The sequence below is a fragment of the Monodelphis domestica genome, chromosome 3, assembly GCF_027887165.1.
Source record: "Monodelphis domestica isolate mMonDom1 chromosome 3, mMonDom1.pri, whole genome shotgun sequence".
Taxonomy (NCBI): domain Eukaryota; kingdom Metazoa; phylum Chordata; class Mammalia; order Didelphimorphia; family Didelphidae; genus Monodelphis; species Monodelphis domestica.
In genome coordinates, this window is record NC_077229.1 from 58,307,740 (window position 1) to 58,335,407 (window position 27,668).

Here is a 27,668-nt window from a genome sequence, read left to right on the forward strand (position 1 = left end):
CAAGTGATATTATCAAGTCACTATAAAATCTGTCATTTGAAGTAAACCTTTTCACCAAGCAGCAAAATTCTATTCTGAAACTGTCATCAGTGAAGTTAATCATGAATAAACTTCATTCCTTCAGTCACATTATTTTATCACTCTGTTATTTTCTGTTTAACAGAATGGTGGTTTAAGAGCAGAAAAATTGTTCTTTTAGACTAAGCATTAGTTTGGTTATAGAAGAGATTATTGAGTTAGTTGTATCCAAATTGTTTTGTCACTGAACCTTCCCTTAGTCTCTTGGCATGTTACTGTGGTTTCAGGGAGACCGAGTTGCATATCTATTGTTTCAAGTTGAAATAAGAATGTCGAAAATACCTACCTTTACAGTATGGCCAACCATTTAGTAACCTTTGTTTTTTTTTTTTAAAGATGTAACATGAAAGAGTGTGTGTCCTAGTTGAGAAAAGAAGAGGAAGTACTTTTTTTCCCCTCTAGAAAAAAAGAGCATCCGAATCTCTGCTTTGGTATTCTTCCTCTAGGGCCCTGTTGGTTGTCTCTTTCTGTTTTTTCATCTGGCTTTCCTCATGCAACTATTTCTTTCATGCTGCATGACTGCTTGACTCTTTATGGGAGAATCTCAAAACTATATGATACTGGAAAGCATCTATCTGGGTTTTAGTCTATGTCAGTGAAGTATATTTTGGTGAGTGCAGTGGTCTCTCTTTGTACCATGCCCTATTTGTGGTATGATGTATTTTTTTGAATGAAAGGATTTATCTGAACAGGAATTAAAAATAGGCAATAAGAGCTACTCTAACCAGATCCTTGGATTCTTGTCAGAGCATGAACATATGATTATGTCTTTCCATCAGTAGCAGGGTCAGGCATTTTTAGGGAGTCCTCCAGAATTTTTAATGATAAATTAATATTTTGAGAGATAACTTTAGAATTTTATATTTATTTGATAAAACTACTTAATTTCTAAACTCTTGAATTATTTTAATTTTCATTTTTTGAAAATTATTGATCTCAAAACGAAGCATTTGTTTGCTTCAAACAAAACATTCTTTCTTCATAATAGCAATATGAGGTACCTTCACAAATGAGTCTTCCTGAAGTGCTTTATGTCTGTGTAGTTTGGAAGCATTAATGGTAATTAGCCATAACCTTAATATGGAAAAAATAAAGCTAAAATGTTTTCTTCTCTTATAGCTGATTTATGAAGCTAATCCAAAGAAAAAGGCAAAAAATATTTATAAGGTATGAAGGTGATATTCTGAATAAATTGGAAAACCTTGTTTTAGAGCTGATGCAAAGAAGCACACATAAAAGACAGACTCAGATTTTTTAATAGTTCACAAAAAAGTTTGACATTTCAGATTTTGTTACATAGTGCCTTTCATTTCTATAGCTAAAGGATTTGCTTCTGGGCATTAGAGAACAAATGGTAGCCCACTTAACACCAGTAGGAGGAGACTAACTGCAGCTCCCAACATGGTTACCCCATCAGAGTTCAGAATGGTCATGGTGATCAGCTTTGGGCATTGATGGGAGATTAGGTCCCAGGTCCCTGGTGTAGTAGAATAGAGCCTGTTGGCACCAAGCAAAGTGGACTTCTCACTCATTTAAAGCCAGAAAGGTACATGGCAACAGGAATACCTTTATCATTCAGTGTTCCTTAACTTTGACTTTGTCATTATTTAATTACCCAGTGTTGTATAATACTCGCAGTCTTTTTTTTCCCCTTCCACTTTCCTTTTCTCCCTGTCTTTCTCTGCTGAATTTTGTGATTTGGAAATGCTACATATGAGACTACAGAATAATAGTTATCTTGTGATATTTTAATTTTGCATATGTATTTTCTGGTTCTAATTTTCCTTGGACATTACCCTATTTAATTAAAGGTGTTCACATAGGAATAAACTAGCTGCTTTACATCTAGAGCTACATATGTACACACACACAGTCTTATGCCCATCCTAGGAATCCTGGATTCTCTCCATTCACCTTGGGTTCCATTGCCATTGTGTTGATGATGGGAATTTGTAGAGGCAGCACCATGAAATGGAGAGGGTCCAGGACTGGAAATCAGGAGACCTGGTTTGGAGCCCTGATTCTGTCACTAATTTCCTTTGTGCTTTTAAACAAGTCACTTTCCTTCTCTGGGTCCCTTTTACTCATCTATAAAATTAGGGGGTTGGAATAAAATGAATATCATGTCTTTTCTAGCTCTAATATTTTGCACTTTTAAGATTTCTTGAGAGTAAACACTTGCTATTTAAAGAGATATAAAGAGAACTTTATTTTTCCAGATTTGGGTCAAGGGAGAATTGATCTAACATGGTAACTTGAAACTTTTCCTAAGGTTGTGCTTTCATTCATCATTGAAAGTTTGTCATTACAACATTCTTCTTAATGATTGAAGGAAAATTATTTCTACTGCTGAGTTCCATGGTACATATATTTGGACACTTCCTCAAGTCTGTACTAAGATAAATATTTTATAGGAGTAAGGGAATTTGTGAGTATCTAATCTTAGAAAGTTTAACTTCTGTGTCCGTTAGTTTCCAAATAAGCAAACACTGTTCTTGATGGATGGGTTAGTTTTAGATTCTTATTGATGTTTTAGTTTTGATTGGCTCTCATCTCTTTTGTTTCAGAGCAAAAACAACCGTCCTCTTCGAACAAGCCAGATTTATGCTCAAGATGAGAATGCTACCCACACCCAGTTGTACACAAATCACTTTGATTTAATGAAAATGACTGCTGGGAAGAGAAGTCCCCCAATCAAGCCTTTGTATGTTTATTGAATGCTCATTTTCTGTTAATTTTGCTTGAGGTGTGAGTATGGTGCTTCAGTGGTAATTCTTTTCCTATGTACAGAGTTTAAATATCTCCCTTTCCATCTGGTAGTCTGCCAGATTTTGCTTTGGATAAGTTTTATGCTTTCAACATTTCTCTCCTCTCCATTCCATCCATTTCAGACTTGGCATGAATCCTTTTCAGAAGAACCCAAAGCATGCCTCAGTACTAGCAGAAAGGTAGGTTGCTGTGTATTTTTGTGCTGGCTCCTTTGATACTGAATTTTCTCTGAAGCCTTCTAGTAGCCAGCTTTGGCTTTTGGTTTGGCTTTCCTGTTTTGGGTTCCTTGAGAGTGTAGAGGCAGGGAAACCATTTATGAGATTATTATAATAGTTAAGACTAGGATCTGAATTGGGGATGGCTGTGTAAGTGGAGAGGACAGACCCTAAACTGCATTCATAAAGTCGTTCATGGCCCCAGAACTCAATTGACGCCTGGTAGCCTGGGAAGTAAAGGATTTTAGCTGTCAAGAAAGTCTTAGGAGAATACAAGCACCTAAAGGCAGTGCCAGCAGAGACTGTTTTATCTTTTGTCAAGGCATGGATGCTTAATCTCACATTTTCCATTTACTTTCAGCGGAATCAACTATGACAAACCTCTGCCTCCAATTCAGGTGGCATCTTTGCGTGCTGAGCGAATCGCTAAAGAGAAAAAGGTATGCAGCTGTATTTCAGTCAGACCATATGTTCCCTAGCTGGGGAAAACATGCTGTTCCTCTCAGTGTATGTGAGGACCAGGACCCTCGGTAATTGTGTTTGTAGTTGGGAATTCTCTCACATCTTATGCTTTTTTTAGGCTTTGGCTGAACAGCAGAGGGCCCAGCAGCAGACTGGAACGCAGCCCCCCCAGCAGCAGCAGCAGCCTGGACAGCAGGGAACAACAGGACAACAGACAGGCCAGGCCCAGTCTCAGGGCCAGCCTCCTGGGGTTCAGCAGCAACAGCAGCAGCAGCAGCAGCAGCAACAGCAGCAGCAACAGCAGCAGCAGCAGCAACAGCAGCAGCAACAGCAGCAGCAACAACAGCAGCAGCAGCAGCAACAGCAGCAGCAGCAGCAACAACAGCAGCAGCAACAGCAGCAGCAGCAGCAGCAGCAACAGCAGCAGCAAACAAAGGTGCAGACTACAATTACCACTGTGGCCAGCACGGCAGTATTGGTGAGAAGGGAGAAGTGTTTAAAAACAAAAACAGGCAAACAAATGGTTCAAACTAAGTGACATGAACCAAAAAAAGAGGTGATTCTTTTGTGAATTTGTGAACATTTCAAAGTCTTAAGTCATGAAATATAAACTCACTTTAAAATAGCCTAAATGAAAAATTTTGATAATAACACAGAAGAAAGTTTTGGGTAAAAGTTCATTAATGTATTTTTGAAAAAAGAAATTGATAACAATTGCCTTTGAATGACTTTTCCCTAATGTCCTACCTAACCTTTTATTTACTCTTTAATAGGATTTTATGAATACCTAATATAGCAGTGATGAATTAACAAAGGATAGTGAGCATATATCTGACTGAAAGATGCCTAAGCTCTAGGCTAAAGGATGGCTTCTGAATTCAAGAATCAATTTCTACTTCTTTTCACTTCAACTCCTTATGCACTTAATAAACCCTATGAACCAAACACTTTCTCAGTGTTGAGTTTGCAAAGACACAAATGGAGTCTCTTGCCTTCAAGGATCTTCTCCTGGGGAGAAACAATAGCTGCCTAGATAATTCTAGACTGTACACACCTATACATACCACACAGACACACACAGAGAAACACACCTCTGACACATGCTGACTGTGTACATGGGGCAAGAGTCTTATCCTATCTGTGGTACAGACATCTCCCTAGGACTAGAAATTACAGAGGTGTTGACCTGCCCTAGTAGAGGGAGTTTTCTTCGGTAGGAGTTACTTATGACTATGACATCATAGGGCTAGTCTTTGGGCTAGTCTACTATATACAGATTAAGTGCAAAATAATTCCAGGCATGGGATTGAAGATAGGGATGGAGAATAACAACATGGAGAATCAGAAAGATTGTTGGAGGTTGGCTCCTGAACAAGGGGGTCTAAGAGGTAGAAATGAGAGGTAAATGAAGGCAAAGAGGGGGAGATGAAGTGATCTATAGCTCTTGAGTCACAATTCTAAAAACTACCTGCTAGAAATCTCTTAATTTGGATGTCTCACATTTGGAACATGCAAAATAAAATTAACTACACCCTCCTCCCCTCCTTTTCCCATTTCTACTTTCCCTATTTCTGTTAAGGGTACTACCATTCTGCTGATCATTCTCATTCATAGATCCAGATTTATTTTCACTTCCATCTCATCTCCTCCTGCCCCTCCTTCCTCGAAGTCATTTGCCAAATCTTATATTGATTCTAGCCCTGCAACTCTTCCAAGATGAACAAGCTTCCTTTTCTCCACTTCCACTGTCAGCATATGACTTCAGACCCCTTTGCCTAGGTCATTGTGGTAGCCTCATCATAGTTCTCCTTGCCTTTACTCTCAGTCCTCCACAGCCATACTCCACATAGTGACCAAACTGATGTTTTTAAAAGCTCAGGACTAGCTTTCCCTGTTGAATAACTGCCATGGGTTTCCTTTTATTCCTTGTCCTTAAACAGTGCTCTGTCTCTCCAGATATTGTTCCCTCTCCCACCTCTGTATCTTTCGGTTAGTTACCTTTGCTTAGAGGGCATTGTTGTTAGCTGTCACCTTCACCTTGCAGAATCACCAGCTTCTTTCCAAACAATTCGGGGGCTGCTTTTCCTGACCTCCTTTGCCATGGTGGGGTTGAATTTATCATTCAAATTACTTTGGACTTATTACATATATGTCTCTTCTTTATGGTGATGTACATGTGTTTCTCTTTAGTAGATCGATTTGAGGGCAGAAATGGTTTAATTTTTGTCTTTGAATCTACAGTGACTAGCATATAGTAGGTGTTTAAAAAGTGCTTGTTGGGATGGAGTGATGTATGAAAGAGTTGTTATGGAGGTAGAATTAGTCACTAAAGTGGTTTCCTGTCTTTTTCCTTTGATTTCTGACCCTTTATAGAACCTTTGTCAATAATAAAGAAATCCAGATGAGGATTGAAGCTATAGCTCTGTCTTCTTCCCTTCACTTCCATGAATACCCCAAATGCAGACACCCATCAACTCTTGACAGAACTATTACAATAGCCTCCTAATTGGTCTTCCTACTCTAGTCTCTAATCTTTTCTTCACATAGCTGCAAATTTAATATTCCTAGAGTACAAGTCTGACTTTGTTGCTCCCCTATTCAGTAAATCCCATGGCTCCCTCTTCCTTTTAGATTAAAAAAAATCTCTGGCATTTAAAGCACATTCCAATAGAGAAAACCAAAAAGGGGCTTATCCCACATTCAAAACAGGATGTTTGTTTGTTTTTTTCCTTCAGAGTAATACTCTGCCTTGTACCAAGCAGATTGAATCTAACAATCTTATTAGCTCCAAAAACCTGATGCTTAGATTATCTGGGCTTTCTGTGGGTTGTAGTTCTTTAAATAAGGGTTTAAAATTATATGGTTGTATTTCTTATGAATAATTATTGCTATTCAGGCTTAATCCAAGATGGAGGGAAAGTATTTATCCTCCAAAGGTGCAGAAGTCCTTGCTTCTTCCCTAGTAGCAAATAAGAAATTCACTGATATGATGTCATGAGCTTCTTCCTGTGGGGCCATAGCCACAGTTAAATTTCCAAAGAACAGGAATATTGATGAGAAGATCATAGGCCATCCCAGTAGTTTTTATGTAGTAGAATTTTAGTATAATGGATAATATTTGCCAGAAATTACATTTCTGGGCTGAAGGATGACCCACACTAAAGTGCAGTTTTGCTTCAGCTTTTGAACTTATAAAGGACAGGTACAGTAAAGAAAAGAGGGTTATGTTTTGAGTGTCCTTGATGGTTTCATTTTTAACCTCTTGTATCCTTGAGGCTGTAATTCTTTTTTTAAACCCATATCTTCCATTTTAGAATCAATACTGTGTATTGGTTCCAAGGCAAAAGAATGGTAAGGGCTAGGCAATGGGGGTTTAAGTGACTTGCCCTGGGTCACACATCTAGGAAGTATCTGACCACAGATTTGAACCCAGAACCTCCCATTTTTGGGCCTGGCTCTAAATCCACTGAGCCACTTAGCTGCCCCTATAATTTTTTTTTAAATGAATATTTTGGGAGGTTTCTGGAAGGGATGATTAAAGTGCCAAAATTGTACTAGTGGGAAGAGAGTAGAGCAATGAAAAACCAATTTAATCCTCCCCATTCACTTGCATTTATAACCAGTGCATAATCAGATGATATTTATACAATGAACCTTATATTGACATGGGTTAAAGAAAGTATTTTGTTGCACAGGATTGTTTTAGAACAAGAATTCTTAACTTTGAGTTCACAAACTCTTTCAGAGGATCCATGAACTTAGATAGGAAAAAAATTACAAATAGATTTCAGGAGTTCATGAACTTGCTTAGGCAGAAAATGACATTCTCCCCCCAATTTTAACTTTTCAGTTGTTTAAAAATCTGATTCTGAGCAGATTTCTCTCCATAGGTTTCTCTAGACTGACTGCTAGAGAGGGTCAGGACACACATGATTACTAAACTCCATTCTAGAGACTCACTTTGATAGAATGCTCATCAACATGAGTCACTGGCTAAATTGGAAATATTTTTCTCAAGACAAATGTGTTTTATGGCATATTCTTTGTATTTGAGCAAGTCAGTATTTTTTAAGCTACAAAATAATAACTTAAACATTTTAAGTCACTTTTCTTCTTTTGAAAACAGGCTGGAACAATGAAAACATCAGCTACTGGGACAAGCATGCCAACTGGTAAGATGATGAAGAAAACTTTGAAATAAGAAAGCATGTCCCAGTCTTATATATTTCCTTAAACACATTTTTTTTTTTTGCAGGAACAGTTAGCGGGAATGTTATTGTGAACACAATAGCTGGAGTTCCTGCTGCTACCTTTCAGTCAATTAACAAGCGTATTGCTTCACCAGTTGTGCCTGGAAATTTAACAGTGAGTTAATTCTCATTCTTTTGATGCTAAAATTTGATTGAAGGCCTTGATTTTTTTTTTTCTGTACCATGTCAGCTATTGGGTGAAGAAGCAGCTTTTGCATCTTACTCTAGTAGTGAAGTGAAAAAAAGATTCAGTGATGTAGTGTGCTGAGCTGCCCAGATATAGGGATGTTGGTGAGAGTTCTTCTGATAGGTACTTTATGGATAGGAATGGAAGCTATTGTTTCTTTCTTTAATCCCTGGGGTAATATAGTGGAAAGAGCCTGGAACTACCTAGTCCCATGTTGGCAAACCTATAGCACAAGTGCCAGAGCATGCCAGAGAGGGCTACTCCCTTCCCCTTCTCCACGAATGCCTAAGGACATTTCTCACATCACCCACCCACCCCTCTGCCCAGCAGCTCAGTGGGAGAACTTCCTCTCTCCCCTATCTGGGCTAAGTCAGGGGACTCACTTGTGACATGAGGGTCGTAGTTTGGGTACTTGATCTCTAAGTTCTCTAAAAGATTTGCTATCACTGACCAAGTCAATGTTCTAGGCCTGGTCTGACTCTTTACTGGCAAGTCACTGGCATTTTGTGAGCCTTTATCTCTTAAATGAGGACTAGTAATTCCTTTCTTTCTCCCAGGATAGCTGTATGAAAATCAGATGGGATAATGCAAAAGGGGAAAGCACTTTGAAACTTCAGTGTAGTACCTAATCACTTTTAAAATATTAAAAAAATGAAGATTGCTTTTTCCTTTAAAGGCATGTTGCTTGAGACAGGAGAAGGGTCCTCTGGCACTTTAAGTCAATCAGGTTCTTCTAACCTTCTAACCTTCTAACCTTCCCCCTTCGCATTTCACCACATGGAATACTGTACATGGAGACTGCAGTTTAAAATTCTTTAAATCTCTTGGGTCATAGAAATGAGGGAAATACCTCAAGTATAATGAGTCAGGTGATATCTTGAGGTGTAATGGGAGATATTTGAGCCAGTACCTTATTGGAAGGGAGATAAAATGAAGTTTCTAGGAAACTGTGAAATTACTCCTTTTCTATCAAGATAGTTCCATAGCTCTAAACATTTTCAAAGTGTTGGTTAAAAATAAAAATCAGCTTTTCTCCCTTATATGACATATACTCAAATTATCGACAATTGATGACCCAATTCGGCAGGTTTGTCTTTTGCTAAAAATGTTATTAGTACTTAATGTTTCTGCCTTATGGTAAAATATCCAAGTGAAGACAGGAATTCTAAGAAAGAAGACCACCTTGCACCCAGGAGCATTTAATAAGTGTGTGTGGAATTGAAAAGTATTTCTGGGTCAGGCTTGTGGTAACAGGAGCATTGTGAGACTATGGCCAGTGTATTTGTAGATTACCTGAGAGATTCATTGCAGGGGGGCAGGAGCCAGGGTAAGAAGGAAGGAAAAAATCAAACATTTCATCACAAAGAAGACAGTTCTTAATGTGTGACAATACTAAATATTATTTAAGTAGTTATATTAGGCAAGAATATTTGGAGGATAGTCAAGATTTCCTGATGCTTAGTGGATAAAAAGAATGTCCTCTAAATTCAAGGCATTGAGGTGAGGTGGGTCTTAGAATCATCTTGAGTGGTCTCTTCTTAATATAGGAAATTACTTATTTCAATATTTGAGATGGAATTCTTTAATGAAGCCTTATTTGATAAATGTGAATGTAGTCATCCATATTTTAAATTGTTGGATTGATATATTAATATGCGTTAAGTTTATCAGAAACTCCATCCATAAAATTGGAATATAGTTCACTAGTTTGTTTTTATTTGCATAATATTTTTTCTTTTGAAGGACCTTTTCGTTTATTTTTTCATCATTCTTATTTTTGTTTTTAAAAAACACTTATTTTTCCTTTGAAAATCTATTTTGACTTTCAGAGTGCTTCTAAATTGTCTGAGGTGAATTGACAGCTTTGTCTTTCTGCCTTTTTTAGACTACAGGCAGTGCTTCTCCTGCTCAGGTGGTTCATGCACAGCCTCGGACAGTTGCCACACCTGCTGCATCCACTGAACTGGTCTCACTAGCGTCCACGCAGGGCGTTCGAGCGGTCACTTCTGTGACAGCATCTGCTGTGGTCACCACCAACCTGACCCCTGTGCAGGCCCAGACCAGGTCTTTAGTGACTCAGGTGACTCAAGGTAAAGCTTGGTAGTCATGCTATTAAAATTCCTACTTATAATCTGCAGACATTGTGGGAAATGGGGTAAGAAGGAAGATGTAGCCCTTTAATAAAAGAAACATCTTTGTAGCTACAGGAGTTCAGCTTCCTGGCAAAGCGATCACTCCAGCCCATTTCCAGCTTCTCAGGCAGCAGCAGCAGCAGCAACAGCAGCAGCAGCAACAGCAGCAGCAGCAGCAACAGCAGCAACAGCAGCAACAGGCAGCTCAGGTGCAAGTCCCACAGATCCAGGGCCAGGCCCAGTCCCCTGCCCAGATGAAAGCTATGGGGAAGCTAACGCCGGTAAGAAGTGTGTTTCTGACAACTAAAGTTAGGAAACTTTTTTTAGCATAACTATTAGCTTGTGTAAAACAATGTAGAGCATTCATTCTCTGATGCCTGAATAATTCAAAATTTTTTTCTTGCATCCTTAAAACTTAGTATTATGTGAGTAAAATCCATTTACACTGTCTTTAACTTCAATTGTTTTACATACAGTTGCCGAGTTTATGAATCATTAGTTTGTTTTGTTTTGATGTGGGACCTTATATATATAGTACCTCTTCTACTGAGGACCTTTCCTAGTTCTAGAGGCCCTGCTCTTGATTTTTCAGCTTCAGCTTTTCATTTGTACTTAACCTCACCATCCTTTGCATGTCCTAGACCAGTTCATCTTTTGGACTTCAACCATTTCTTCTTTTTCTGGACATGAGAAAACCTGGACAAGATATGTTTAAACATGTGTATGTATATATAGGAAGAATGGACAGAACTGTGAAGCAGGAGGAAGAGTGTGCTTTGGGTGGTCTCCCTTTGCTCCTCTAGGCTCAATATTCTCATGTCCTTGGCCTTATCCTTGGCCCAGTCTCTCTGCATCTTCCTGGATCCTTTCCTTTGATTCAACACTTTTTTGCCTCCTCATCCCTATTAAGATTTCTTTTCAGCAGATTCTCCCATACAATAATGGGAATTAATTTGGTGACACCTTAATGGGGCACCTTTGGAAAAGCGCCTTAGTCAAAGCAATGCATTTCTGAGGGAAGACTTTCAGGCATCATGGACAAACTGGTAAGGAAATATTTTGGGGAAGGCTGGTCATATGCTGTTATCATTCTTAAAAGTTATTTCAAAATTTGATTTCTTATGAGTCAGAGACCAATAAAGATATCTAGTTTTAAAAAAAAAATTGTTCATAAGAGAATGTCCCATTCAGAATCCTACATTATTTATGAAGATAAAAGAGAAGCACTTGGGGCAGCTAGGTGGTAGCCAGGCCTAGAGATGGGAGGGCCTGGGTTCAAATTTGGCTTCAGGCATATCCTACCTGTGTGACTGTGAGCAAGTCACTTAACCCTAATTGCTTAGTCCTTACTACTCTTCTGCCTTATAACTAATACTTAGATTAATTCTAAGACAAAAGGCAAGGGGTAAAAAAAAGTAAACTTAAAAGAAAGAAAGAGAAACATTTAGTCTTAGGCTGAGGACCCCACCCCCATCTCCACCCCCCAGCTTTTTAATTTTAGCTTGAACTACTGTCTCTGAGATGGACCCAGACTAGCCTGACTCTTTCTAGGGTGGAGATTTTATATAAACCAAACTCATTTAATCAGTAAATATGTATTAAATGACTAAAGTGTGCCAAGCACTGTACTAAACTCTGGGGATATAAAAAGGCAAAAGATAGACATGCCTACCCTAAAGGAGCTCATGATCTGTTGGGGGAAGAGGAGACAACATGAAAACAAATGTGCACAAAGGAAACTATATAAAAGATTAAAAACAAACAATTACTATTTGGAAGGCACTAGAAAAAAAAGGGGTTGGGAAAGGCTTCCTCTAGGAGGAATTTTAGTTGAGGCTGAAAGGAAGCCAAGAAATTAAGTAGGTAGAGATAGGCAGGGACCATGTCCTAGAATTTGTATTAAATAGCTCTTCCTCTTGTAAACATGAAAACTGTTGAATTAAATAGCTCTTGATGTCTTTTGTTTTTACATCACTTATGTTTCACAATGTATCCTTCCTCCTACCCTTCCCAGAAGGGTATCACTTATATTTATAACAAAGAAGAAAAGAAGAAACAAAATAATTGAGAAAGTATCACTTTAGCCAAGTAGGACATTATGTAGTATTCCACACTCATAGTTCCCATGTCTTCAAAAGTGGTAGGAAAGTGCCTTCTCTTTTCTGGGGCCAAGGTTGGTTATTATTAATTCTTACTCTTTAGTGTGATGGTTTTAGTGTTGTCTTTATGTTGTACTCTTTTTTTTTTTACATTGTATTCTTGGTTTTGATTTACTTCAGTCTGCATTACTTCATATAAATTTCCGGACTTTTCTACATTCTACATTCATCCTATTATAATAACAAAATATTCCATTATATTCATGTGCCACAACTTGTTTAGCCATTGATGGGCATCTGCTTTGTTTTCAATTCTTTGCAAATGCAAAAAATGCTGCTGTAAATTTTTTGGTGTATATATAGAGCTTTTCTTTTTGTCATTGGCTCCTTTAGGTGGTAAGATCTCAGAATCAAGGGATATGAACATTTTTGTCACTTTCTTAGCATAATTCCAAATTATTTTTTTATTTTTATTTTTTTAAAAACCCTTACCTTCTGTCTTGGAGTCAGTACTGTGTATTGGCTCCAAGGCAGAAGAGTGGTAAGGGCTAGGCAATGGGGGTCAAGTGACTTCCCCAGGGTCAGGTCACACAGCTAGGAAGTGTCTGAGGCCAGATTTGAACCTAGGACCTCCCATCTCTAGGCCTGACTCTCAATCCATTGATCGACCCAGCTGCCCCCAATTCCAAATTATTTTAAAGAGTGATTGAACCATTTTATAGCTCAGTGGTGAACAATCTTAGTTTTTTTTTAAAAATATAATCATACCTTCTGCCTGAGAACCAATTAAAAACCTCCAATAGCATGTATTAGTTCTAAGGCAGAAGAATGGCAAAGGGTAGGCAATGGGGGTTAAGTGACTTGCCCAGGGTCACACAGAAGTGTCTGAGACCAGATTTGAATCTAAGACCTCCTGTCTCTAGGCCTGCCTCTTAATCAACTGAGTTACCCAGATGCCCCCGAGCAGTCTTAGTTTTAAAGAAAATGTATTTCTTGATTTATATGATGAAACCACAATTTGTTTAATTTTTTGGTGACACCTGGGAATATTGGTTCATTTTCATGGATTGCTAATCAATCATTATAATATGTTTTATAGTTCATTGGGTAAAGTTCATAAATCTAGTTTCAAAAATGAAAGTTCTTGATAGTTCAAAATTACTCTCAGTCCTGAGAGCTATTACATCTGTTCTCTTGAGTCATAAATCCCTGGATGCCAATAAGTTCTCAAATGCTTACATAGGAAAAGCACTTACAAAACCTTAAGGCAGAGTATATGTATATGTATATGTATATGTATATGTATATGTAATTGATCAGATTAATGATTACATTATTTTTAAGTATTAAAACGTAATTTATGCATATGGACTTAATATCAGTTTGTATACGGTTTTCAGGGGAATGAGTTTTACAATGTAAACATTTTTCATGATAATGGACAATCTATCAATCTACTTGTTCTTAGGAACACCTGATCAAAATGCAGAAACAGAAACTCCAACTGCCTCCACAGTCAGGACCTCAGCAGCAGGCTCAGCCAGGGGCCCAGCCACAGGCAACCCAAGTACAGGTACAACAGCAGCAACAACAGACCCCACAGCTGGCAGCTGTGGCAGCACCAAGGCCTGGGGCTCTTCTCACGGGCACAACAGTAGCCAACCTCCAAGTTGCTCGTCTTGTAAGTTCTGATTTAATGTGGTTCATGTTGGGAAGATCAGCCTCTAGACCTAAGACTTTTAAAGAACAGTAGAGAAGATGTCTGAGTGCCTGAAAAGGAGTGGTACAAATAAAAATTGCAGGAGCAGATGAACACAGGCCAGCATAGTTCAGGAAGGTTTTAAAGAATCAGTGTGACCTGAGACTCACCTTAATAAGGTGATTGCTAGCTGGAGTGGAGGGTGTACATGATGGAGGAATGGGAGACCAAATTGGAAAGCTAGTTTAAGGCAACTAAATGCCAGGCCTAGGATTTTGGATTATAGTAATGATAAATCTTTGAAGGTGTGGAAAAAACAATCTATACTCTTCCTTTGACCTTTTCAGAGGCAATTTATTACTAATAAACATTTGAAATGTAGCTAGGTGGCTCAGTGGATTGAGAGCCAGGCCCAGTGATGGGAAGTCCTGGGTTCAAATGTGACTTTAGACACTTCCTAGCTGTGTGACTCCGGGTAAGTCATTTAACTCCCATTGCCTATCCTGTACCATTCTTCTGTCTTGTAACCAATACACAGTATTGATTCTAAAGATAGAAGGTAAGGGTTTATAATAATAATAAAAATGATAATAATAATAATAATAATCTCTGTTTGGAGAAAAGTTTTGCAGGTAGAGTTCCACCTGCAAAGGTTGGGAACCTTTCTGTTCCAACAATTTCCAGTTTATATTTTCTAGTAATCTTTAAATAAAAGATGAATTTCTGCATAAAATTAAAATAAATCCACATTGTTTAATTTCAGGATTTTTGATTTACCAGACAGAACAGTAGGAATATTAACATTCTTCTCCCTTTGGAGGAAATGCCTTCCTGAAACCAACTAATTTAACCTAACATTTCCTCTTTCAATTTGGTCAACCATAAACAAAGGGTTTGAGACTAGATCTATGATTTCATTGATGTAAGGAACTCCTAGATGAGGAAACTGTCTGCCATTGCAGGTCAATGTCTTCCCTGCACCCCAGAGTACTAGACTGTTAGCTAGAGCCATGAGAGGTTAAGTGACTTGCCTAGAGTTCTATAGCCAGTGTGTTCAGAGGTGAGACTTGAATCTGTGTTTTCCTCTGAGGCTAGAAAGACATTCTTATTCATAGTTTGATCTTCATTATCAGAAAACTAGGTCAAAAGTGACATGGTTTTGGGGGCCCAAGATTCTCTTCCTAAAATCGATTTGTCTTCTATCCCTTTAAGCTATTGTTCAATCTCTCGTCCCTTTCTTAGCTAGATTCCTAGAAAAAGCTCTCTGCAGCAATACTTCCATTTCCTCTCCTCTTACTCAGCCTTTGCAGTCTCAAAACTGAAACAGCTTTCTCCAAAGTTATCAGTGATCTATTAATTATTGATTGTCTTTCGTCAGTTATCGTGCTTCTTGGCATTTCTGTGGCAGTTAACCTAGTTGCCCACCATCTTCTCCCCTCTGGATTTTTGTTATTTGATTTTCTCCTGGTTTTCCTTACTGTCTGACCTCTTTCTTATTCTCTTTTGCTGATTCATCATCCATATCAGGTTATATGTGGGGTGGTCTTCTTCTCTCTGGACACCCTCTCAGCGACCTTATCAGCTTTTAGGAGTTCAATTACCATCTCAGTATATAGATGACTTCCAGATCTGTGTAGATAGTTGCACCTGCATTCTCTCCTATGCTTTTCAAGCATTTCAAATGGGATGGCCCATCCTAAACTCAACATATCCAAAATTGAACACATTCTCTTTCCTTTCCAAATTTATCCTTATTTCAAACTTCCTGTTTTCTTTTCTTTTCTTTTTTTAATTTTGTAGTATTTTATTTGATCATTTCCATGCATTATTCATTAAAGACAAAGATCATTTTCTTTTCCTCCTCCCCCACCCCCTGTAGCCGATGCGTGATTCCACTGGGTATCACATGTGTTCTTGATTCGAACCCATTGCCATGTTGTTAATATTTGCATTAGAGTGTTCATTTAGAGTCTCTCCTCTGTCATGTCCCCTCAACTGCTGTAGTCAGGCAGTTGCTTTTCCTCGGTGTTTCTACTCCCACAGTTTGTCCTCTGCTCATGGATAGTAAACTTCCTGTTTTCTGAACAGGGTCCCATCATTTTTCTAGTGGCCTGCTGGTATTATCTGCCCTTAGCCCCTCATTGCTCTCAGCCCACACATATCCAGTTAGCAGGATTTGCCATTTTTGCCTCTATAATATCTTTAATCTGAACCCTTCTTTCTAGTCACCTAACCATGACTTTAATTCAAGTCCTTGTTACCTTTGGTCTATACTAGTGCAGTGACTTCCTGTTTGTTCTCCCTACTTCATGTCTCTCCCAATTTTTCCAGTCTCCTCCATTTCATAAACCTGCCAAACATTGCCATTAAGTGCAACTCTTTCTTTCCCATTCTCTAGTCAGTATACTTCAATGGTTCCTTATTGCTTCTAGGATCAAGTAGAAGCTTCTTTGGCTTTTGAAGCTCTTCATGATGAGGACCAACAAAACCTCCCTTTTCAGCCTCATTGTTCATTACTATACTTTCAGCAGTGGCTGCTCAAGGCAAACTGATCTTCTCTCTCTTCTTCTCAGCTCTCCATGCTCTCTTTCTGTGCTTCATGGTGTCTCTGCTTTGAGTGCACTCCCTCCCTCCTTACCTCTGCTTTGGAGAGTTCCTCTCTCCCTTCAAGGTGCAGTTCAAGAACCACCTTTTTCAAAGATGTCTTTTCCTGATGATGCCTCTCATTTTTCTAGTGTTTTTCCCTCTCTGTGAGTATGTATCATAGATAGTCTCGTGGAATAGTTTCTCCCCCAACAGAACACAAGCTCCCTTGAGAATAGGGATTGTTTTTTCCTTTGTATTCCTGGGGCCTAGCATATTGACTAGCATATAGGAGGCCCCTAATAAGCTAATTGTTTGGCTAAGCCATTGTTTTAAAGAAAATGATTAGGTCAGATTTAAAGGAGGCCAAGATATTTGACATTGTTATATCATTTCTTAATTTTGACAACACAATTAATGCTTTAGTGCTCTGTGCTTCCACAAAGGATTTTAAGCAAAGGAAGAGAGGGTAATGAAGTAAAAGTTGTTTTTTAGTAATACTGATTAAAAAAAAAATGAGTGATTCAGCAAGAAGTTTGATGTCAAGAAGGCTAGAAAGTAAATCATTACAGTACTCATAATGGGAGTTTGAAGACCTACAATTCATAGTAGCAGCAGTAGGTATGGAAAGGAAGAGCTTTAGAGGAGAAATAACAGAAATCTTGGGAATTGGAAATAAGTATAGAAGAGAAAATAAATCCATTACCAGATTCTGTCAGTCTCTCTTTTCTAACTTTTCTTATCAATCTCTTCCTTTTTTTATACCTATTGCCACTACTGTAAAGGTCCTCTTTCACATAGGGATTATTGCAGTGACTTGCTTCATTATCTTTCTACTATACATAGATACTCTGTTCCAATCTATCTTGTGAATCACTTCCATTTTAGTGTTTTTGTATCTGTTTAATTTTCTAAAATTCAGTACATGTCATGTTATTTCCTTGCTCTCAAACCTTCAAAGTGTTACCATTATCTATTAAATAAAGTCCATCATTCTTAGCCTGGCATTCAAGATTATTTAAAAAATTTGAGTCCATGTGGCAGTATGGTATAGTTAAATTCCAATTCATGTCTAATGTAATGAGCTAATTTTGCTATAATCATGTTCATATGTATGTGGGAAACCAGCAATGTGGTGAGATAGGATAAGGAATCTAGGCTTTTCCTGTATCATTTCTGTCATTTGTACTTTTTGGCTAGTTGACATTAGCCATAAAATATACACAACATAGTTTCTTGATGTGATGAAAGCTAGAGAATTCTGAGCTTTTCCTAAATAATACATTATTTCTCACTGTTTAGACTCGTGTTCCTACGTCACAGTTACAAGCTCAGGGTCAGATCCAAGCCCAAACAACTCAGACAGCTCAAGTGGCTTTGGCAAAACCACCAGTTGTATCTGTCCCAGCAGCTGTTGTATCATCAGCTGGGGTCACAACACTTCCTATGAATGTTGCTGGCATTAGTGTTGCTATTGGACAGCCACAGAAAACAGCAGGTACTTCTGAAAATTCTTCCAATTGTAATTTTTGAAAAGTAGTCACTCTAGTTTTCACTTTATTGCTGACTTTTGCTTTTGTTTTGGGAGTAGTTACCCAAGTTTATAGGCTTTTGAAAAAATATTTTTATTGCTTGTAGTGTATCAGTGAACTTTCAAAACTTTTATTAAGTATAATTATTCATAGTTATCTCATTTGAGAGGCAGTGTACTATAATGGATAGAAAATAGGCCTTGGAGTCATAGTCTTCCATCCTGCCTCTTGACATACTAGCTGTGTGATCCTGGGTAAATCACTTAACCTCTTTATGCCCCAGGCAACTCCTTAAGATTTAAGTTATAGATGAGTTACTGATTAGGTTTCCACATGTCAAGTTCCCTTCACTGATGAAATAAGAGGTCTGAACCAGGACTTTAAAAAATGTTGTACTTGGCCATCAGATAATTGGATGAAAGAGGAATGCAACTTTCAGATTTCAAAAGTCATTAATAAAAGGTAACTAGGGGGCAGCTAGGTGGCTCAGTGGATTGAGAGCCAGGGGCTAAAGATGGGAGGTCCTCGGTTCAAATCTGGCCATAGACACTTCCTAGCTGTGTGACCCTGGGCAAGTCACTTGACCCCTATTGCCTAACCCTTACTGCCTTGGAACCGATACACCATATTGATTCTAAGATGGAAGGTAAGAATTTTAAAAAGAGGTAACTAAAATTATAGGAGCATCTTTTGAGTTTAATTTCCTTGAGGTAGATTTATAAATCTCCGTCAACAAAAATAACCCTTAGCATAGTTGTAGACCATGATGCTCAGGCTTCCTTTTGGGTAGCATTCAGTATGTGACTCAGCAAGTAGAGAAGATGTATTCACCAGTTTGTTCTGAGATTCTTTATCTTAACAAAACGTTTGGTGATTTGTAGGGCAAACTGTGGTTGCACAACCTGTGCATGTCCAGCAGCTTTTGAAGCTCAAGCAACAAGCTGTTCAACAGCAGAAAGCCATCCAGCCCCAGGTGGCTCAAGGTCAATCTCCTGTGCCACAAAAGGTATTTTAATCCCTTGTGCTCATCTAGAGAACACTAATTTTTCTTTCTTTTTTAGCTGGGTTCATCCCTAGGGCTACAACTACATGTCAAAAGTGAGGTGGTTTTGAGTGTCATTCACATGGACTCTCCAGACCTTCTCTCTTCTCCCCACCCCCCCCATTTTAAAAAAATTATTTTTTTTATTCTTTAAAAAAATTCTTTTTAGAAAGCTTTGGCAGTTTTGTAAATCTTTTACTTATAGACCAGACAGTAGACTACATGTAGTCTTTAAAATATCACTTTCCAGATAAATGTTGATGATTTTTTTGTTTTTGTCTACATCAACTTGATAGCTGTCTTCCAACCTGTGAAGGAGCTATGATCTGAGATAGTGGAAAGAGTTGTTTATTTTGATGAAATTAGAGATCTTCAAAGTAAGAAGCAATCTAAAAATGATGTTCCCTTTAATTTTTATAATTGGCTGGTATCTTTGTAGGTGGTAAATTTTTTAAAAATTAGAACTTAATTAGCATTGTTTAGAATTACGTCTTTCTTTCCAGATCACTGCACAACAGATAACAGCCCAAGGCCAACAACAGAAAGTAACCTATGCTACCCAGCCAGCAATTAAAACCCAGTTTCTTACTACACCTATTTCGCAAGCTCAGAAATTAGCAGGGACCCAGCAAGTACAAACTCAGATACAAGTGAGTATCTCTTAGCATGCTTGGTATAGTGGCTGATTTGTATCTTTATTTTTCTGTTAACTGTATGTGATTCTCTATAGTAGTTATTTTGGAGATACGTACAATGTATAAAACTAGGAAGCTTAGAATATATTTCTTTCCAACTTTAGGTTGTAATGAAAGAATCAGCATGTGGTGAGGATTCATATTACAAAGAAATCTTGTAAATTGGACCTTGGTGGTAGAAATTGAGGATGGAGGCAGCTAGGTGGCTCAGTGGATAGAGCTTTAGGCCTAGAGTATGCGAGGTCCTAGTTTCAAATGTGGCCACAGGCTAGCTTTGTGACCCCCAGGCAAGTCACTTAAAACCAGTTGCCTAGCCTTTGCCCTTCTGCCTTGGAATCAATAAATAATTGAGGATAAAGGTAAGGGTTAAAAAAAAAAGGGAATTTAAGTGAAGGAAACAATGCTGGTTAGTAGGTACGATGTTTGTGAATTTCTTGTAATCAGACTTTTTTTATCTTGAAGGTTGCAAAGCTTCCTCAAGTAGTCCAACAGCAGACAGCTGTGGCCAGTATTCAGCAAGTGGCATCTGCTTCTCAGCAGGTAAGATCGCAAAGTAGCTTGATAATATTGAAAATCACATGGCTTTTTTTTTTTTAATGTGTGAATATAGCCTTAGACTTACTTTCAGTCCTTTTTATGAAGTCCAGAATAATCTGTGTTCTGATTCATGGTCATCTTTTTTGGCTCCTTATGAAAAATGGAGTCTTAATTTAAAAAGGGCCCATGTTTTCTGTACTCAAATAGTTTGTGGACCTCAACAGCGTGGGTATTCTCTCCAGGTACGCAGATTGCCACCCATTTGTGCCTGCCCATTCTGTTCACTCAGCGTGCAGATGGCCTTCCTCCATTCCTCTTGATGTGGCCAAGATGCCTGTGGAACATACAGGCTGCCCCTTGATTACCTTTTTCCCCCATCACAGGACTGGCCCAGTTTCTTTCTTACACATACATTTCTTTCATGACATCCTTTCCACCATTTCTCCATCACGCCTTACATGTGCTCTGTTGCAGGCTGCTCGCCCCTGCTGGGGCCCTCCATTGCCTTTGGGGTGAACCTCAACTCCGTGACTGACAGCTGTGCCACAGTATCTATTTAAAAAATGATTTCTGACAAAATTTGTTATATTCCTCTTATAATTAAATCCTAGCACAGACATAGGCAAGCAAAAGCATCTTAAACTTTGTAGAAGTAGACCATGTGTTCATTTCCTGGATGAGGTCTTTTGTCATCTTTTTCTAAAGGACATAAAGTCTTGACAGCATATATTCTTCTGTTTTACTTAGTGTTACAAAATGGCAGTTATGGCCATTCAGACTGTCTGGGGACTAAAAGCAGGAATTTTGTTGTTTCCTCCTTTACATATTGCTGGAAGCCAAAGGCCTCACTTTTAAATGAATCCCTTAACAAAAATTTATTAATCCTCTACTATGTGCAAGACCCTGTACTAGGTTCTAGAGCAAGAAAGTCAAAATCAGAATAGTTCCTGCCCCTAAGGAACTGATATCTTACTAGTAGGAGAAGGGGTGGAGGAAATAGAGAACATGTACAGCTTTAATTTGTCAGTTTTATGGTTTCATAACTGCATACATGGAATGAGCCAGTGTGGCACAGTCAGAGGACACAGGGTTGGAAGTCACTGGACCTCGGGGAGACACTTCCACCCTGTGTAACCTTAGCTAAGTCATTCCCTGCTCTGGGGCTGAGTTTCCTCAGCTGTACCTTGACGGGGTTGGAGTGATGAAGGGAAGCGTAAAGCTCCCTTTCACCTTTACATCTAGGAACTAAGAGTTTTCAAAGAACCTCCTCATTTAGTTCTCTCTCCCAGAGGCCCGAGCCACACCCCTTTTTTTTTGTTTCTGTTGTAGCATATTCATAACATATGTGAGATTTTTCAGTTAGCTTGTCTTTTCTTTTCTCTGGGCTAGGCGTCACCACAGACCGTGACACTCTCTCAAGCAACAACTGCAGGTCAGCAGGTCCAAATGATCCCTGCAGTGACTGCAACAGCTCAGGTGGTTCAGCAGAAACTCCTCCAACAGCAGGTGGTGACAACAGCCTCCACGCAGCTTCAGGCCCCAGGTGTACCCAACCCCGCCCAGGGGCCAGCCAGCTCTGATGGCCAGAGTCAGCAGGCTAAGTTACAAATGAGAATGTCGACTGTCAGGTTAAAGACAGCTAACAAGCCTAGTTGAGCCAAGCATGGGAAAAGCGGGGATATTTGTTTTCTTTGGTCAATCTCCAGCTGCAAAATAGGCACACCCTTACATTTCATGGTCTTAAGGCAGAAAACCACTGTCTTCATAGAGGACATTTTATTTATTTCTGAACCTTGGAAACCTTCTCACCCAAAACACCCGACCTTTGGAAAACTCTTGTCAAAACAAAGTAGTGTAATTATTTTATTAAAGTGTATCCTTCTCTTACAGAAAAGTGATCCTTCCTGAAAGCCTCTCTGTACTGTATTAACTAATGGAAACAGTGACCATGGTGATCAGTACTCTCCTTCTTCATTCATGGCAGTGTTTTCTCCAGAGCACTAGTACTGGGTTTTGATAGCCACTTAGTAGAATTTCTTTGTAGTAATACAATATTTTGCACATTACATTTGTGCTAATTAGTTTGTGCAGTGAGTCATAAAATGGAAAGTCTTTTTAAAACTTAAAAAAAATTCTAGATAAGACTTTAATTCTTTCACCTTATCCAGAAAAGGCAAACCATGGTCCTTTTAGTAGAGGGAACAGCTAGAGTCAGTCACCTGTAATTGAGTTTTCATTCCAAAGAGTAGCCATTGTGTTCTGTGCTTTTCTAAAAGTGATTTGTTTTCGTACTTTTAAAGGAAATGTTTGGTAATGCTATCCATCTAAGCACATTCTAGGTGCATTCCCTGTATTTTATCTATTGGCTTATTTAACATGCATTGGGCTGCTTCAGACTGGTTCAGGGAAATGTTGGGATTCTGATGTCTTGGACTAGTTAGGGCTAAAGTGCCAGAGAAGTGTCATAGGCACCACCTGTTTTATTGCTGTATAATTTATGGTGACCTTAGTCTCAGTGTATGTAGAGTGAGAGCTAGATGGAGAAATGAGAGTAGAAATGGCAAGAAGATCATGATGTCCAAGCTTTGGGGGAACCGAGAAACTTTATATATAAATAAATATATATATGTATGTAGATGGAGCATCTGAGGGTCCAGAAATAGACCAAGTGATTTATGTATTGTAAATGTGTACAAATTTTTAATAACATGGAAAAAATACACTAGTCTTATCAAGCAAATGTTCTGGGCAGTCACTGCATTTTCAATTTCCAGGGTCTCTACTCGAGCAAATCTTGGTTCAGCCTAGTAAAGGTGAGAACCATAAGCATTTACTATTTGTGGAGCTCTATGATATTGGAGAAAAAGGGAAGATTCCTGTTGCAGAGTTTTTTGTTGATGTTGTTTGTTTTAAATAAGGGAAGGCAGTGGATGGAATGTTAAGTGACTATGCTGGTTGATGATGGCATCTTAAATACTTATCTCTTGCCATATTTTTAGTATGCAAAAGGAAAAAGCCTAAATGGACTCCTTTTCCATGGGTATATTTCTAAAGGTATATTTTGTTCATTTATGTCCAGAGAAGAGTAAGAGTATGCTGGTTTTTTGTTTGTTTGTTTGTTTTTCCTTTTTAACAAATGCCAGTATCTTAAGACCTTCAAAATTTAAAATTTTTATCAAAAAAATCCATTTTCCTCTGTAAATGCAGCATTTTTCCTTAAGTTTCCCTCATTTTACATAATTTGTCAAATTAATCTACCTTGCAATTGAAAAAAAAACTAGCATCCTGAAGACTTATTTGGATGTAATCAAACACTTTTCTAGCTCTAAGTTAAATAGGTAGAAAGAGAACAAGGATCATATGTTTAAGGATCATAAAACTGAAGTTGTTTAAAAAAGAATGGAGTACTAACATAATGATACTTTTATGAGATTTCATATTTTGTTAAAACTTTGATTTTCAAGTGAATTGTTCACACAGAAATACCTGAGGTGAAAATGTCACACGTGCATGCTGCTTTTCAGTATGACATTTCAAATATTACAAGTATTCTAAACATGCAGAATTAAAAATTAGCATAGGCATTGCATTCTCCAAGGTTATTTACATTTGCCCATCCTGAAATAGTTTCTTTAGATCTTCAGAGTAAGTCTTTTAAAATGATGATAGAATTTGAATGCATTTATTTTAGAAATGCTCAAGAATTCTCAAAAAGCAATTAACTGTTTAAATAAAAGCCACCCCCTTCCCCCCTTTATCCTTTAGCAGTCTGGGTAGACAACTTAGAGCCAATTACAGAAAAACTTTTAAAGGTTAAAATACTATTGTTTTTATAATTGCTGTATGTAATTCTTGTCCCTGTCACTGCTGGTAAAAAAAAAAAGGAATCTAGTTTCCATTTTCTTGGCAAGGAGAGATTAGTTAAACTTCAGTAATTTTAATAACATCATATTGAATTGACAAGGTTATTGGACTTTGTACCAAGAGTATACATACATAAGAGAATAGCATCAAAGGTTACTCCTGCCCAAAGTAGTATTCCATAGAGTCACTGGAGTACTAACACTCCATTCCCAATGTTCTGACTCATCCAGTTTCTTTAGTGTCAGGTATGAAAGGTCAAGCTGTTTTTAAGAAGATAATGAAGTTTGGTTCAGCAAAGTTGTCTAGGAAGTTTCAGATTGTTACTGTTAGAAAAATTCTTTATTACCATGCAAATCAGGCCTCTCTTATTGTGATATAATGATTCAAGGGTGTATTCAGAAACACAGCAGCAAAATTGTTGTGAGATTTTACTTTGGCCACCATTGAAACCAGTTACCCAGTTATTCTCTAAGAGACATTTGTTTTCATTCAGGTCAGACAGTGTTGTAAAACGTTTGGTGGGGAAGCACATTGCCTGCGTCCAAGTACTGTTCAGATGTTGTGCCTCAAGGGGGAATGGTTTTTCTTTTAATAAATAAAAATGCTGGCTTAAAAACAAACAACACTGTAACCGGATAGCTGTTGTGTTTTAAAACATACAGGAACAAGGTTGAAATTGTAAATACTTTGTAAACATAAACATTTGTACTTGAATAGTAGGATTTTAAAGAGCACTGACATCCTACCAGATAAAAGGTATAATAAAGTGTCCTTTTTTATAAATCTTTGTTTTGTTTTTCCTAGCACAGTATTTTAGTGATAATAAAACACTAAGTCTTCATTATTTGCCTGCAAAATAAGCTGCCTTCTCACATGGTTTAGACAGAAGGTCAGTCTTCTCTTGTTGTCAATTCATACTCCTGGGTCTAGAGGGGAAGAACTAGAGATTTTTTTCTGTAAACGCTCTTGGTGACAAGGAGAGAAGTATGTCAGTGTGTCAGGCAGCACTTTGGTTTAGAAAGCTGAGTCTTGTGTGCTTGGTGCAGTCCTGAATTGGGGAATGGGAGGTACGGGTCTATTTTCAGCAGTACTGATTCATTTAATTTGTGACCTCGTGGCAAATCACCTCCTCAGCTTTCTCATCTCATCATGGGGCTAGTGTATGTTTATACAAAGCCTAGTACCATCATCACCATTGCCATCATCATCATCATCATCGTCATCATCATCATCACCACCACCACCATCACCAAAACAGACATTTGCACTTTGGCATACATTGTCACATATGAGCCTCCCAGTAGCCCTAGGCAAATAGGTTTTAATTAAATTCAGCAAGCATTTAATAAGTTAACTAGGCGCAGCTGGGTAGCTCAGTGGATTGAGAGCCAGGCCTAGAGATGGGAGGTCCTAGGTTCAAATTTGACCTCAGACACTTCCCAGCTGTGTGACCCTGGGCAAGTCACTTGACCCCCATTGCCTAGCCCTTACCACTCTTCTGCCTTGGAACCAATACACAGTATTGATTCCAAGATGGAAGGTAAGAGTTTAAAAAGAAAAAATAAGTTAACTAGTATAGGTAGGGCATTGGCCCTGAGGCTATAGGAGGCCAAATAAAAAGGCTGGCCCCCCAGGAGCTTACATTCTTCTGAGGTGGGGGGAGGAGAAGGGAGACTATAAAATCAGATCAGAGGATCATAGAACTGGAAGGGACCTTGGTGGTCATCTAGTGAACTACTCATTTTACCGATGGGGAAATAGAGGCAACATTGACACAAATGCTTGAGTGCAGGATAGAGAGGGAGCCAGGAGCATCTGGCAGGAAGTTAGGGATTTTCAGAAATGAGGTGAGGAGGGAGGGAGGGAGTACATTCTAGGAGGGCAGGGCATCCATGGCCAAGCCCAGTATCCTGTGCAAAGGTTGGGAGGGAAGGGGAGAGGAGAATGCTCAAGACCCCAGTTCTGTCCGGGATTTGCAGGAAGGGGAAGTGCATGAAAGTGTGCTGTGGGGAATGTGTGGAAGATAACCCAGAACCAGGCTGTCAAGGGCTGAGTTTTGATTCTAGAGACAAAAGGGGTCTTCCTTTCATGTTTTATTAATGCCTTTTGTTGTTACATTCTTCATTCCATAACATCACTCTCAAATGGGTCCATTCTGTTTATCCCACACGACCCTGATCTAGGCCGGGCAGATCCTGGCCACTATGTGCAGGGATGGAACTCCCATCCGTGGACCTGCTGTCTGGGGCCTGGAGCTCTTGCCTCTTGCTTTCTCTGAAGCCCCCGCCAAAACCCTGCCTCCTCCGAGAAGCCCCTCCCCGACCCTGCTAAATTCCAGTGCCTTCCCTCTGCTGGTGGTCTTCAGTAGATCCCATACCTAGCTTGTTTGTACAGTTGTTGGCTCGCTGTTTCTTCTATTAGACTGTGAGCTCCTTGAGGGCAGGGACAGCTTTGTAGCTTTCTATTTCTGATTATATACCTGGCAGTGCTTGGTGCATGGTGGGTGCTTAATAAATGTTTGTTGATTCAATGTATGAGTGACTAGGAGGCTCTGAAATAACCTACAGGCAGTATTCCCATTTTGCAGATGAGTCTGGCTGGCCCACCGAGGTCAGCCCCTGCCCCCCGGAGCCTCCCGGGCTCTGCTCTGGCGCACCTCCTCGAAGGTGGGCTGGACGGAGGCTCCCAAGCTCCGGGAGGCGGTGAACCTTCGCATGTGGTCGGAACCCAGGCAAGCCCTCCACTTCTTCCCTTCCCCGCCTCCATCTGACGCATGCGCCGTGGGATCTCTCTCGGTCGGGGCGAGCCTCGCCGCGGTCGGCCCGGGAGTTCGCTGCGCCTGCGCGGGGAGCTCCCGGTTCGGGCGCCCATACCGCCGGCCCGCCGCGGGACAGCCGCCGCCCCGCCTCGCGTCCCGCCCGCCGGGCCGGGGCCTCACAGCGTGGCGCGTGCGCAGAGGTGCCGCACGGCTGTGGACTGGGGTGGGGGGTGGGGTGGGGTGGCAGGGCTGTCATTGTGTTAGTAGCGAGGCGGAGGCGGAGGAGGAGGAGGAGGCGGCACCGCCGCCGCGCCCATGGATCGTCCGTCACGCCGCGGGTGAGTGGAGGGCGGCCTGACCCGCTGACCGCTGGCTGGGGGCAGTGGCTGAGCGAGTTCTCTCCCCCGAGGTTTTCCCTCTGCTTCCTAGGCTGCCAGAGGGCCGGCTCAGGCTGCAAGGCAGAACCCAGGGGGTCGTGCCCCCCCACCCATCCCCGGACTGTGACATCCCCCTCCCCCTTCCCCCTTATCCCCCATGACCTCGTCTAACCTGCTTCGGCCGGGGTGGGGGTGACCCCCCCTCCCCGGGGGAGGCCAGCTCAGTAGCCCAGGGCTGGGGTGGGGATGGGGACGGGCCGGCTGGGGGGGGCGGGGCTGCAGGTCTCCCAGGCCTGAACCCCCGGGAAGCAACAGGAAAGGATCAGAGTGCCCGGCCACCCTGGTAGGGAGGCTCTGATGTCATCCCACTTTGTGGATAAGCAGACTGA

At 39.8% G+C, this 27,668-nt stretch overlaps 2 protein-coding genes across 13 annotated transcripts in view; both read left to right on the top strand.

Moving 5' to 3' along the window:
* Positions 1 to 24,927, top strand: part of EP400 (E1A binding protein p400) — a 130,150-nt gene extending 105,223 nt beyond the window's left edge. For 7 of the 10 annotated variants that reach the window (XM_056821942.1, XM_056821935.1, XM_056821938.1 and 4 more), the window contains 14 exons: positions 2,646 to 2,782; positions 2,970 to 3,026; positions 3,424 to 3,502; positions 3,643 to 3,960; positions 7,651 to 7,696; positions 7,780 to 7,889; positions 9,847 to 10,051; positions 10,163 to 10,374; positions 13,661 to 13,873; positions 17,777 to 17,972; positions 18,888 to 19,012; positions 19,552 to 19,698; positions 20,206 to 20,283; positions 21,670 to 24,927. In XM_056821942.1, the coding sequence (XP_056677920.1) occupies positions 2,646 to 2,782; positions 2,970 to 3,026; positions 3,424 to 3,502; positions 3,643 to 3,960; positions 7,651 to 7,696; positions 7,780 to 7,889; positions 9,847 to 10,051; positions 10,163 to 10,374; positions 13,661 to 13,873; positions 17,777 to 17,972; positions 18,888 to 19,012; positions 19,552 to 19,698; positions 20,206 to 20,283; positions 21,670 to 21,936 (2,190 nt within the window). In that variant the 3' untranslated portion in view covers positions 21,937 to 24,927. Of the gene's footprint in view, positions 1 to 1,197; positions 1,246 to 2,645; positions 2,783 to 2,969; positions 3,027 to 3,423; positions 3,503 to 3,642; positions 4,003 to 7,650; positions 7,697 to 7,779; positions 7,890 to 9,846; positions 10,052 to 10,162; positions 10,375 to 13,660; positions 13,874 to 17,776; positions 17,973 to 18,887; positions 19,013 to 19,551; positions 19,699 to 20,205; positions 20,284 to 21,669 lie in introns of all 10 variants that reach the window. The other 3 variants (XM_056821933.1, XM_056821934.1, XM_056821937.1) reach the window with 3 other exon arrangements.
* A 1,742-nt stretch (positions 24,928 to 26,669) lies between these two features.
* Positions 26,670 to 27,668, top strand: part of LOC100028374 (E1A-binding protein p400-like) — a 134,230-nt gene continuing 133,231 nt past the window's right edge. For all 3 annotated transcript variants that reach the window (XR_008917347.1, XM_007489605.3, XM_007489606.3), the window contains exon 1: positions 26,670 to 27,240. The gene's annotated coding sequence lies outside the window, so the exon portion shown is untranslated. The remainder of the gene's footprint in view (positions 27,241 to 27,668) is intronic.